Below are 12334 nucleotides of genomic sequence, written 5' to 3'. Positions count from 1 at the left end.
AGCCTTGATTGCTGTTGGCATCACTGGGAGGAATTGACCTTAAGGCCAATTAACTGTAAGGACCAGCTGGGAGTCAGTGGGAGAGCTGCTGTGCAGGAGGCACCCTTTGGAGCAGGACTTGCTTCAGTGGGGCTTTGGTGCTCACTGAGTCTGTCCCCTTGAGTGTGTCACCTGTGGATGTGTACAGTTGTCACCTGGTATGGTCTGAAGCTGTCCACTGGGTGCACTGGCTCTGGAGTCTCCTGGGAGGTATAAAGTCAGCCACTGCCTGAGGCCACCCAGCAGGAGCTACAGAGAGATCAACAGATGGCTGCTATTTGTATTGGGTTGGAAGTGCCCAGGCGAGGCAGGGCTGTGAAGCAAGGCAGGCTGGTGCTAGTGCGAGGTCTGGGGCCTCTTATTGGTAGGTTTGGAGCATGCTGATGCCAGCTACTGCTTGTTTGAAAGGTTTTAGAAAAGTCTGAAGTCTGAGCCAGGATGTCCATTCATATGCAAAAGCTGCTGCAAACAGCTCGGGTGAGGCTGAAAATTGGATGGGATGGGGTCTCGGGAAAACACCAGGGTGGAGCAAACTGTGGGTCATGCTGATGGAAACTCAGATATGGCTGCCAGTCAGCCCTAGGATGGGAGAGGTCCCAGCACAGGAACAATGATCCCTATGAGCACCCCCATCTGGGAAAAAGGTGCCCCCCAAGTTCCTGCCCCATGCCTTTATTTAGTTCATTATTAGGTACCATAGTCCATACCCACTAAATAAGTGTTCACCTTATGCCTAAGGACTTGGTAGAGTAATTAATTCTTTTCTTTGTGTTGACTCATTTGTCATTGTGTTGTTACTCTCTTGAGATTGATCTGCCTTGCCTTTGACAAAGGAAAAAATGTGCTTCCCTTTTGCCTGGACTGTGTAGTTTCCTGATACTAAGCAGCAGCACCTCGCCTGTGAATTAAAGCTATTGTATTTGAGGAACAATCCACTGAGGCGCCCACTCCTGTGATCCCTCTGCATGAATCCGGCTCTCTCAGTTCAGCTAATATTTGGCATCTGTTCTGTGTGGAAAGGAGTTGGGGTGTAACAATACTTTGTGTAAAGCGCAGTGTGTTAGGTGCTGCAGCCCTTAACTCTCGATTTGGGGAAATATTTGTGATGATGTGAGAAAAGGATGATGTACTTAAAATCCTCTCTTGAGGAAAAATGCTCTGATTCTGCAACAGGAAGGCATGCGCTTTCGTTCCTTTTAGAGAAAATGGGGATAGCTTCTTGGCCACCCTCTTCTGCCACAGTCAGACATTGAACTTCATGCATTTCTGTTCATCCGATTAATTGATATTTATAAGCTTTATAGCAAATATGTATAACTTTGTATTTCAACTCCTGAGACCCTCGGCTTCATGCTGCAGAAATTTGGGTGTGGAGCTCTTTAGCTGTGCAGCCAGCGAAAACCCTGTCCTGCTCTCCCTGTTGCTGATAAGAGGGAAGGACAGGAGGCATGTGTACATCTTCTTCCTGCGTGGCGGGGCTGCCTAATTGGGGGTGATCTTTAACTTTATGTCATAGAAAATGAGCAAAAGAATTTGCAGTTATTAGTGAAGTAATTGTCTCTCAGCCCATATTGGGAAATGAAAGATAAAGCATTTTGGTGACAAAAATATAAATTTTAGAATGTATAACACAAAGAGTGAATTCTAATGTAAACTATGGGCTTCAGGTCAGAGTAATTGTGTCAGTATTGGCCCATCAGTAACACATGAGCCACACTAATGCAAGAAATGGATGGGAAGGAGAGAGGGCAGATGAGAAGGTACATGGAAACCCTGTACTTTCTGCTCAATGTTTCTGAACCTAAAAGTGCTCAGAAAAATAAAATGAAGCCTATTAGTTTAGAACAGCGGTTCTCAACCTGTGAGTCGCGACCCCTGTGGGGGCCGAACGACCCTTTCACAGGGGTCGCCTAAGACCATCGGAAAACACATATCTAATTACATACTGTTTTTGTGATTAATCACTATGCTTTAATTATGTTCAATTTGTAACAATGAAATTGGGGGTCACCACAACATGAGGGACTGTATTAAAGGGTTGCGGCATTAGGAAGGTTGAGAACCACTGGTTTAGAAGTTTTAGGTGTCTGGTTTTTAATGCTCTTAAACAGGTTCATACCATACAAGATGTTTAACCCACGGACCTTTGGAATGTCTCAGTTGAGATGCATCTGGCTTGCAGTTGGATCTGTTATGTTCCGATGTTGTGATGTCCTCTCTCCCTATCTGCTCACACAGTTGGAATGCCAGGATGCCTTGGAAACCGCAGCCCGAGCTGAGGGCCTTTCCCTGGATGTCTGCACGCGTTCTCAGCTCAGAATCCTGGATGAGGAACATCCCAAGGGGAAGTACCATCACGGCTTAAGTGCTCTGAAGCCCATTCGGACCACCTCCAAGTAAGAGGTTCTCCTGGTGACTCCTCTGTGAAGCACCAAAAGCAGTTCTGAAAATGCGGGCAAAGACTAGACCACTTGGGGGGCCCCGTTTCTAGTCCAGAGCTCCGTTTACTGAACAGCATTATTATAAGTGCCGGCTGGCCTCTCGGTGTGTGTTGACAGTTTTGTGCTTTGGGTTTTCTCTCCTTAGACACCAGCACCCAGTGGACAATGCTGGGCTCTTCTCCTGTATGACTTTTTCCTGGCTTTCTCCCCTGGCCCGCCTGGCCCACAAGAAGGGAGAGCTCTCCATGGAGAACGTGTGGTCTTTGTCCAAGTACGAGTCTTCTGATGTGAACTGCAGAAGGTAGGCGTCTCTGGTCCACCCTGGTGTCCCATGTACTGGATGCGTAGGGCCTGAGCTAGGGGTGTGGGTCCAGCAGTGTGAAGTCCTCAGCTCTGTCCTTTTAAGATCGGGGCTAGTGGGTGGAGGGAGGGCAGCTGGGATGACTTTCTCTTTGCTCTTCTGCTTTATCTCCTATTTGACCTTTAATCCTGTTTTAACCACGGGCTTTCTCTCTCTCTCTCAGCCCCGCTTCTCTTCCTGAGTCTACAGGGAGATTATGTTGCTGCCTTGTGACAGAATACATTTTTATGGTAGCTGATTGTCATGATTAAAATCTAGTTTACAACTCTACATCTTACCACAGGATCCTTCAGAAAGCGTTAGGGATCCTTGAGAAAGGAAGTTCTTACCCACAAACAAAGGCTGTGTAGGGATAATCTTTCTGGGTGGAAGGAAAGACTTTTGTTCTCATCTGTATTTCCTGTATCCTGAGAGGCTCCCTGTGCAGGGTAAAAATATAGGCACCCAGGGAGGGTATTTTTTTTTTCCAGAAGGTGAAGGCTAGGTGCATAATTTGAAAGGAAAGACTCTTGTGAGTGGTGTCAAAGCCTGGAGACAAAAAGTGATGGCAGGAGGGAAGCGAGGGTGTGCATGTTCCCTGGGGAGATGTGTAACGGAGGACATGTGCCCTTGTTAAGACTAGAGAGACTGTGGCAAGAAGAGCTGAATGAAGTTGGGCCAGAAGCTGCCTCCCTCCGAAGGGTTGTGTGGATCTTCTGCCGCACCAGGCTCATCCTCTCCATCGTGTGCCTGATGATCACGCAGCTGGCTGGCTTCAGTGGACCAGTAAGTTCTAACCATCCTTTCCGACAGTGCCCAGGGGCCCGGCCATGGCCAGCTCTAACACTCTTGTTCTGTTGCAGGGGTTGTGCTCACCTTTGGGCTAGTTAGCAGCCTTAGAGATGCCTCCAGTTCTAAGGAAAGGGAACAATTGCTTTTGGAGTGAGTGGCTTGTCAGCAGCTGGAAGGATGTGGGGGCCGAGTTGCCAGATAAGAAACAGAACTGGCTTGCTGTCCTGGGGCGGAGGGGAAACTGAATGAGTCCGGCTCCGCAGAGGACTGTGCTGCTTTGCTGTGTGTCGACATGAAATGACAGTCTTGGTTTGGGAAGGTGTGTCTCTCAGTGCTGTGTGTGGGCGAGAGCAGCCTGGTGTGGCATAGGCTGTTGAGCTAGTGCCGGTGACGCACCAAACACCTGGAGGCAGAGTTGTCACATGTTTGATGGTTCCGTAGCAAATGAGTCCTGAAGAAACTAGAGGACTGTGGAGGATTTTAGAGTGTAACCTGGAGTCCATTCTCAGTTTGGTCTATATTGTAAACTGCGGCAAATGTTGGGGTGGCAACTGTGGTTTTTTCCTGGTGTATACTGAAGCAGAGTAGGTAAGAGTGACGTTCACCTGTCTTCTGAACACCTGTTTCTTACACCTGCTGTGCTGCCTTACACTTGAGCCTTTGATTAAATCTATTCTCTACATATTTGCCTTGAGGCATCGGAGCAGTAGTGCTACTATACTGTGCATTTTCCGTGTGTGGGTAAGCTGGAGGTTCATGGGTTGGGTAAGTATGTGCCTAAGATGCATGGTGATTAGGTAAAGCTAATTTACAGTTTTTCTGCTTTTTAAAAAAAATGTTTGATGCCTTTTAAAAAAAAGTTTTGACCTCTTTTCTGAAGCAAAAAACACTACTTTTCGGGTATTGGGTTTCTCCGTTTATTGACCAACTAACACATTTTTGTGTAAGTTTTAAGTAAGAGGGACTGTGTAACTGATTATTATGTTATTGGCCAGAATGGCAAACGTTTTCGTAGGGCCAGCTTCCCCCAAGAAGAGCTTCTGTCATTGTTTCACTACAGGGCTGGTGGCTGCTCTGATCCTTCATAGAATTCTTTCAACTGGGTAGCACGCTCTTTAGGCTTTATTGATTACCTTTGGCCAATGCAAGAACTTCTTTGGCTCCTCTCACCAAAAACTATTATTCCATAGATGGTTGGGATTTTCACTTTTTACTTGGAAAAAAAATTACCTATGCATGTTCACTTTGGGCGCCTACAGTCACTCCCTTGAGCATCTGAGTATTCCTTAATCTCTCTTTTAAAGCACAGCTCACTGAAACACTAATCTTCAGTAAATTCTCCCAGGTGCCAGGGAAAGCTGAGAGAGTCTTCCTAAAATAGGAGAACAGCAGCCTGCTTTCCTTCTCTCTACCCTTGGGGAAGAGCACCGTAAGGCCTGTATTCGTTCATGGCATTCATCCTAGAACAGTTGAGAAAGCAATGGTCCTGACCACAGTCTCTCCCATTGACAAAAAGATTTAAAATTGTAAACAATGCAAACTTCTTTTTTTGGAGCTCCAATTCTAATAACTTTCTTTTCAATTGGAAATTGAAGAAACAGGCTGGCTTTGAGATTAGTACCAACCAGGCTTAAATCCTTTTGAGGAACATCGGTTTTAGATTTTTGCACATTTGCTAATATGGCACAACTTTCAAACTGAATTAGTCTGTTCTTACAGAAATCTACATAAGAGCCCCCCCCCCCCCCAATATGGCATATTTCTTATCTCCCCTCAGGCCTCACTGACCTTTGCTGGCCATATGCAGAGCAGGTGAAACACAATCAAGTTATTGCGTTTTGTTTTTAAACTGCTGGCCAGCCAGGGCTGGACATCTGTGATCAAGATGGTCCAAGGATTCAGTGATGCCAGTGGACCAGCACTCTGTGCAGGGTGTATCCAAAAGGGTCGCCATAACATTAATGGAATACCAGAATCTTGAGGATATGGTCCCCACCTAAGATGAGGGGCCAGCTGGCTGAATTTACAGAGCTGATTTGTGTGGCCTTCTTGGATTAAGAGTTTAAAAGACCAGGCCTGACCTATGATGCGTGTGTAAAGAATTAGCATCCTCCCTGTAGATCTGCCAGAGAAGGCTACCTCCTGCAGAGCTATCTCTTGGTGAATGCTCACTCAGCTCAAGGGCCTTTTGGGGAAAGGACAGTGAAAAGCCTCTAGAGAGGTAAGTTTTCCACCCTTCCGACCTCTCTCCAGCTGCAGCTTGCTTGGTGCTGTCAGAATCTGGATTTGGGGGGAGTCTCTCTGTAGTGGAACCAGTGACAGAAGCTGTTCTTTAGAATTTTCAGGATTGGCTGTATTCTGCGGTCAGAATGAGAGAGTCAAGCTGGGCAGAATCTCTCGCCAAGAGTTCAGGTAAGGTAATGTTTATTCACTGGGAATGTTTTCCACAGCCAGACAGCTATGCTGACAATCTCACATTTTCTCCCAGTTTGTTTAAATTTACATGATAAATTTGTAACTCTTTTTAAACATAATTTTGGTTGGATTTGCCATGAAAAACTTTTTTTTTTCTTTACCCCGTACGAAATGGTTTGAAATGTAATTGTTTTTTAAAAATCGTATTGTTGGAAATGCTTTAATCTGCTTTGCTGTTTCCTCTCCTCCCCTCCCCCTTTGAAAGCTTTGCATAGTGTAAGCATTCATTATGTCTCTTACCTTCCCTGGCTCCTCCGTGTGGGAGGTAGTAACGCTATTACCGGTGCTGAGCACGGCACTCTAAAGGTATGGGAAAGAAAGAACCCCAAACTGCAACCTGCTGTCTTTTCACGCCTTCCTTTGGAGACTGTTCCTTCGGGTGCCGAGGTGTATGAGAAAATGCTTTACTGCACCGCCATCTTGCTGAGTTGCTTCACGTGCGGAAAATGGGGTTCTGACCCTGCCACTCAGCGACTCAGTTCCACATTTTGGATTGCATACTGGAAAAGAAGCCAATCTTCTTGCTAGTAAACCAGCAAACCAGCTGTATGCAGTGGTGACCCACACAATGGATCTAAACCTAAAAATGAGGGAGGGGAAGGGTGGAATACGATAGTTCTTGCAATCTGAAATCTCCTACTTATTAAATCAGGCTATTTACTGAGACTTGACGTAAATCTGATTGGTGGGGGATCTCTTAGGACCTAGTGGGCATCTGGTATTATTTTCCTCTCAGGAAAAATGAGAAATGCCAATTAACCCAGAGAGAGCCTGGGTTCTGGGACCAGCGTTAGCTTCTCAGGACAGTGGTGCCTGGCCTCCATTTTTGTCTGTCGTTCAGAGCTGGTTTCCAGCTAGAGCCCCCTTCGCTGGAAGGATCTGGGGTAGGTGGGTGGATGGGTTTCTTGTTAAATTTTTTTTTTCCGTGCTTCTGGGTGGGGGATTGGTTTGGCTTTCTTTTGCTGTGGCTTTGTTTTGTTTCATTTTGGGCAAGATCAATTTTAGCTGCAAGGATCTGAAAAGACCGAAGGATGCCACCCGTTTTTCCTTGAGGCCTAGATTTTGTATTCTGTCCTGAGCAGAAGTCATTCCTCATAGCCTAGCGAACCAATAGTGTCAGCGATTTTAAGTAGAGTTGCCTCTTTGGGGAGGTTGGGGCTTTGTTTTGTTTTAATTCTCTTTCCTTAGCAGCAAGGTCTTTATTCCTGGAGAATCTACTCCGTTGCAGACTCCCTGCAGCGTCAGGAGCACTGGTCGATTAAGTGCTGTCAGCTTGATGTTCTACTCCGGACTCTGGAAACAGATAATGGTTCTATTCTGTACTTCCACCGTGTGTGGCTAAAACAGCGGCCAGTGGCCAGATGACCTGTTAGATGGCTAGCCTTGTATACCTCGACTCTGTATGTTCCCATGTATGTTACCGCAATGCTCCTGTTGTACAGTGTCTGTGAGATGCTCTTTGAAGATGGTACTTTTTTTTTTTTTCCTTTTTCAATAAAAGTACATTACCTCCCACTTCCTGGTATTTAATCCTGTTGCTGAATGTGCCTTGTGTGAGTGTGTGCTCCGGCGTTGCAGGACCTCAGAGCTGGAGGTGGCACTCGGTGGTCCTTGGGGGCTGGCTGCCTTCCTCACTGCAGGTGGTGTTAGACATGTGCTACCTGAGGTAACATGTTTTTGTTTTCGGGAGGGAGCTGGGAGCGGGGAGGGCCCGCGGGAGGGTCTCTGGATTTGTGAAAAGTCTGCTTTGTTTGCTCCCTTCTGTGCTATTAAACTGCGGATGTTTATTTTCAGGAATGTTTTGCAAATGCACTTCTCACTCTTCCCCAGTCCAACTGTAGGTACACTGTTCCTTTTTATCAAATAAGCACGTTTGAAACGATTCCCCCCAAAAAAGGTCTTCATTTCATTTAAAGAAATGTATCAATGTGTGGAGCTGCTGGAATAAGGTCAAATATATACTTTTTAATGACTGTGTGTTTAGAATTAATTTCAGCTCATGGACAGGTTTATGTTACATTAGAAAGAGTAACAGTTGTGGTGCTGTCCTTAAGGAAGAGCTTTTCAAATTAGAACTCCCTCCTGCAAGACGCCCCGAGGAAATTACTGCAGGCAGGCGCCAGTGACGTCTGGGCCTCCGAGGAGGTGTTTCCCTGCCTCTACGCTGGCCACTGAACAGTGGAGCGGCCTCCTCTTTCTAACTTAACATAAAGCTGTGGCGTGGTGTGTGGGTGCTGTGCGGGTGCTGACAGTGGCGTGTGTTTCTCCCTGTAGGCCTTCATGGTGAAACACCTCTTGGAGTACTCCCAGGGCACAGACTCTAACCTCCAGTACAGCTTGCTATTAGTCCTGGGCCTCCTCCTGACAGAAATCGTGCGCTCCTGGTCCCTTGCAATGACTTGGGCATTGAATTACCGAACTGCTGTCCGCTTGCGGGGGGCCATCCTCACCATGGCGTTTAAGAAGATCCTGAAGTTGAAGAGCATTAAGGAGAAGTCCGTGGGGGAGGTGAGTAAGGGTTCTTGGCTTCAGGGCAGAGAGAAAGCTCCCTGCTTGAGCTGTTTCGTTCCTTTAGGTCCCCACTTTGTCCTGTAACCTCCTCCTGAGATAAGAGGGCCACTCACTGCTCTCCATGTCTCCTAGCTCATCAACCTGTGCTCCAACGACGGGCAGAGGATGTTTGAGGCCGCCGCCGTGGGCAGCCTGCTGGCCGGAGGACCCATTGTTGCCATATTGGGCATGATTTATAATGTAATTATTCTGGGACCAACAGGCTTCCTGGGATCAGCTGTTTTTATCCTCTTTTATCCAGCAATGGTGAGTAAGCCTCCTTGCTGTATTTTGGCAGCGTCTTGTTAGATAAGTTACTTCCATTGGGTTATGTTTAGTAGGCACCACTGAAGTTTCACATCTCTTACTGGAAATTTCCTCAAAGCTGTTCCTACGTTGGAAAAGTTTAGGAGGAGCTAGAGACAGTGCTCAGTCCACACAGGCAGAATCTGGACTTTGAATAGGAGCCTCATTAGCAGTGGCTCCTAATGAGATTTTAAAGAGAGAATTTGAGTGAAGCGGAAAACCAGCAGGTGAACCCTGCCCCCGGGTAACACAAGAGTGTTTGAGTCACTCTGTCTCATGTTGGCACTGATAGGGTCCTCCTCCTTCGTTTGGCAGCACTCAATATCTGTGATTACTGTGAGGACAAATATTTGTCTTAGCTTCTTTACAAAGGGATAAGACTTAAATATTTGATTCTAATTTAAAGGGCCACTTTTATTAAAGATAGTATAACTACAGGACCCTCATTTTATTTATAATAATCTTAAACAGATTTATTCCCCCAGAGAGACTAGACAGCTCTTAAATTGGATAAGCTCTGATTTTGGAATAACATCTCTTTTTTCTTTCAGATGTTTGTGTCTCGGATCACTGCATATTTCAGGAGAAAATGTGTAACAACTACAGATGATCGTGTTCAGAAAATGAGTGAAGTCCTCACCTACATTAAATTTATTAAAATGTATGCCTGGGTCAAGGCATTTTCTCAAAGTGTTCAAAGTGAGTTTACAGACTTCATATGTGCATGTGGTAGGAAGAATCCGGCTTCTCTGCTTCCAGCTCACTTTAGCTACTAGGAACCTTAAAGTCATAGGATCACAGTAACTTAAGTTCTTATAATACCTTATGAACTTACACTGATAGGGTTCTTGGCAACTTGTACCCATGACTTCATCTCACCAATGAGGAAGTTGAGACCTGAAAAACTATGATTTCCCCCCACCCACGAGGTAATTCAGCTAGTTATGTGTATTTCATTCCGTTTCGAAGATCCCCGTCTGTACTCTCATCCTGCCCGTAATTTTCGGGTCGGGTCATGGGCACATCACAGAAAACAGTATCCAGTGGCCGCCGAGAGCTCCGCCCCTGCCCTCTGCGCTCTGTGGGTGCATGCGCGCCAGAGGTAGTTGGGCATGAGATCCCGGGGAACGGGTGCTGGGCGAGAGGTCAAGACGGCTGGACCCAGCTCTGTTACTCACTCATGGGGTTTCTGGGCTGTTGTTTGATTTTTTTCTTTTCAAGCAATTAATTTATGTCGAGTCACGAGGTTCTCAGTGCCTGGCCCTACCATGATCCGTGAATTCACTGCAGCCATAAACGTGTTATCTGTTAAGCCACAGCGCTTGGAGGAATAATTAGCATAGACTGGGCATTCAAAGAGATCTCAACAAACGTTGGGACGATGGGCCTTTAAAAAAGGTGAAATTTAAGAGGGATATATTTAAAGACACTTCAGAGTTTAAAAAAAGAAGCTATAGTTACACATAAACTTAATTTAAATGTAAAAGCTCTGTTAATTGACCATAACCTCAGGGTGAGCTAACCTGAAGACACTACACCTAAAAAGTTAAATGCAGTTTTAGGTTGGATAGAAGTACAGTGTTCAGATCGAGGAGGCTGTTTAATTTTCACTGCTTGGTTTGCTGGTTAAACCTTCAGGAACCTTATGTCCAGTTCCTAAGCTTTTTATGTGAGCAGCCATCAGAGCAGGACTACTCGGAAGTGTGCAGCATTGGATTAAGCTGCTTCATTAAGTAGTGACTTTGTTGCCCTTAAAATGGAACAGATGGATGCTAAGTGGACATCTGCCAAGCATGCTATTAGCAGGGTGACCGCTGATGGGCCCTCTGACTCTCAGGTCTATCGTTTTATAATCTTTCTGATATTCCACTCACCCTTCAGCCCCTGACTTTGGTATCTTTATCTGTGTGTGTTGGCTTGAAGAGAGCATTCTTGCTCATTATAGATTTGGACAAGGTGTATGATAAATATTAAAGCAATGAGTTGGATTTTTTTTTTTAATATGACTAATTTGCTAGCTGATGGTAGTTCTCAATATGGCTAATTTGCTAGCTGAAGGTAGTTAGTTTCTAATATCGTAAGCAGTGGTCATACCTTTCAGGTCAGTGCATAGCATCTGAAAAGAATTTCTTTAAGTTTAAAAATTTGTTTAAAAATACCTCACCACTTTATTATCATACTTCCTATGTCACGGTCTCAGTACTCTGGGGTTGTTCTGTGAGTAAGGGTGTCAAGTTTTGCAAATATTTAAGAAAACCATTCTGCCTACAAAAGTTGTATTCCACTCATCCTGCTTTTTGTGTAGAAGTCTCTATCCCAGTGTCAGCTTACAGTAGGCTCTCTAGCAAATCTTAGTTCCTTTTCGTCCTGCCTCACTCCCCTTAAAAAAAAAATCTTAGTTCCTTTTCATTCTCCATTACTACTGTACTGTCTTTTCTGTAAGAGCCAAGACAAGAAATAAACAACAGCCAGGTCAGCAAGCAAAACTGCCAATTGCAGATACAATTGATGTGTTTATATTTATAACAGAAGGAACTTGCAAGGAGAATCAGACTTGGGCAGAAGATGATCATTGTGATAATATATAGTGCTGTTTGCTGTCAGATTTATTCCTGTGATTTGATCCATTTCAAACCTCAGGCTTGTGTGCCAGCGTTAATGATAGGAATCGATAGGCCTAGTGACCTAGTCTTTGCATTGCAGGTGTTAGCGGGTTGTTTTAAATCTTGTGTGAGGCTAAAGACCTCCCATGTCTTTTTTGGTGGCAAAGGAGCAATACTGCAGGGGTTTTTTTACCTTGCTTTTTAGAGATTGGCTTCCTTTTTGTTCTTAGAAATCCGAGAGGAGGAGCGGCGGATATTGGAAAAAGCCGGGTACTTTCAGAGCATCACCGTCGGTGTGGCTCCCATCGTGATGGTGATCGCCAGCGTGGTAACATTCTCTGTTCACCTGACTCTTGGCTTCGATCTCACAGCAGCTCAGGTCAGTGAGCCCTCGGGGCTTGGGGAAATTTAGAAATACCACACACAGAGATGCTCTGATCCTCTTGTTTCTGGATTTGGGAGTTCCCCCAGTAATCAGAAGGCATTTTTTCATTTGTGTGATTAATCTGAGAAGTGGAAGAGTGAAGATTCAGCTGTAATACACAAAGAATGGATGGGCTGTGTTTAGTCAACTCAACTTTGGGTTTAATTCTGAAAATACAGATCACTCTGTGGTTCAGATTTACTGAGAATTCTAATTGAAGGTCTCATAAAAACTCTACCTTTAAGAAAGGTGTCTGTCTCATACCAGCATTTGACAGTCAAGCTGCAGCCTTGCTTAACTTGAAGGGAAATTGATGGTGTCTTGTGATTTGGGTTGCATGAAGGGAAATTGATGGTGTCTTGTG

At 45.3% G+C, this 12334-nt stretch overlaps 1 protein-coding gene across 1 annotated transcript in view; it reads left to right on the top strand.

Annotated features, from left to right (window-relative positions):
- Positions 1-12334, top strand: part of ABCC5 (ATP binding cassette subfamily C member 5) — an 84821-nt gene that overhangs the window by 26686 nt on the left and 45801 nt on the right. The window contains exons 3-9 of the mRNA XM_081086358.1: positions 2278-2435; positions 2626-2781; positions 3459-3606; positions 8362-8595; positions 8731-8904; positions 9495-9642; positions 11777-11925. Of these exons, the coding sequence (XP_080942484.1) occupies positions 2278-2435; positions 2626-2781; positions 3459-3606; positions 8362-8595; positions 8731-8904; positions 9495-9642; positions 11777-11925 (1167 nt within the window). The remainder of the gene's footprint in view (positions 1-2277; positions 2436-2625; positions 2782-3458; positions 3607-8361; positions 8596-8730; positions 8905-9494; positions 9643-11776; positions 11926-12334) is intronic.

Source organism: Myotis nattereri (genome assembly GCF_964212035.1).
Source record: "Myotis nattereri genome assembly, chromosome: 3".
Taxonomy (NCBI): domain Eukaryota; kingdom Metazoa; phylum Chordata; class Mammalia; order Chiroptera; family Vespertilionidae; genus Myotis; species Myotis nattereri.
The sequence above is the reverse complement of the archived record's forward strand: the minus strand, read 5'-3'. Positions and strand labels throughout refer to the sequence as shown.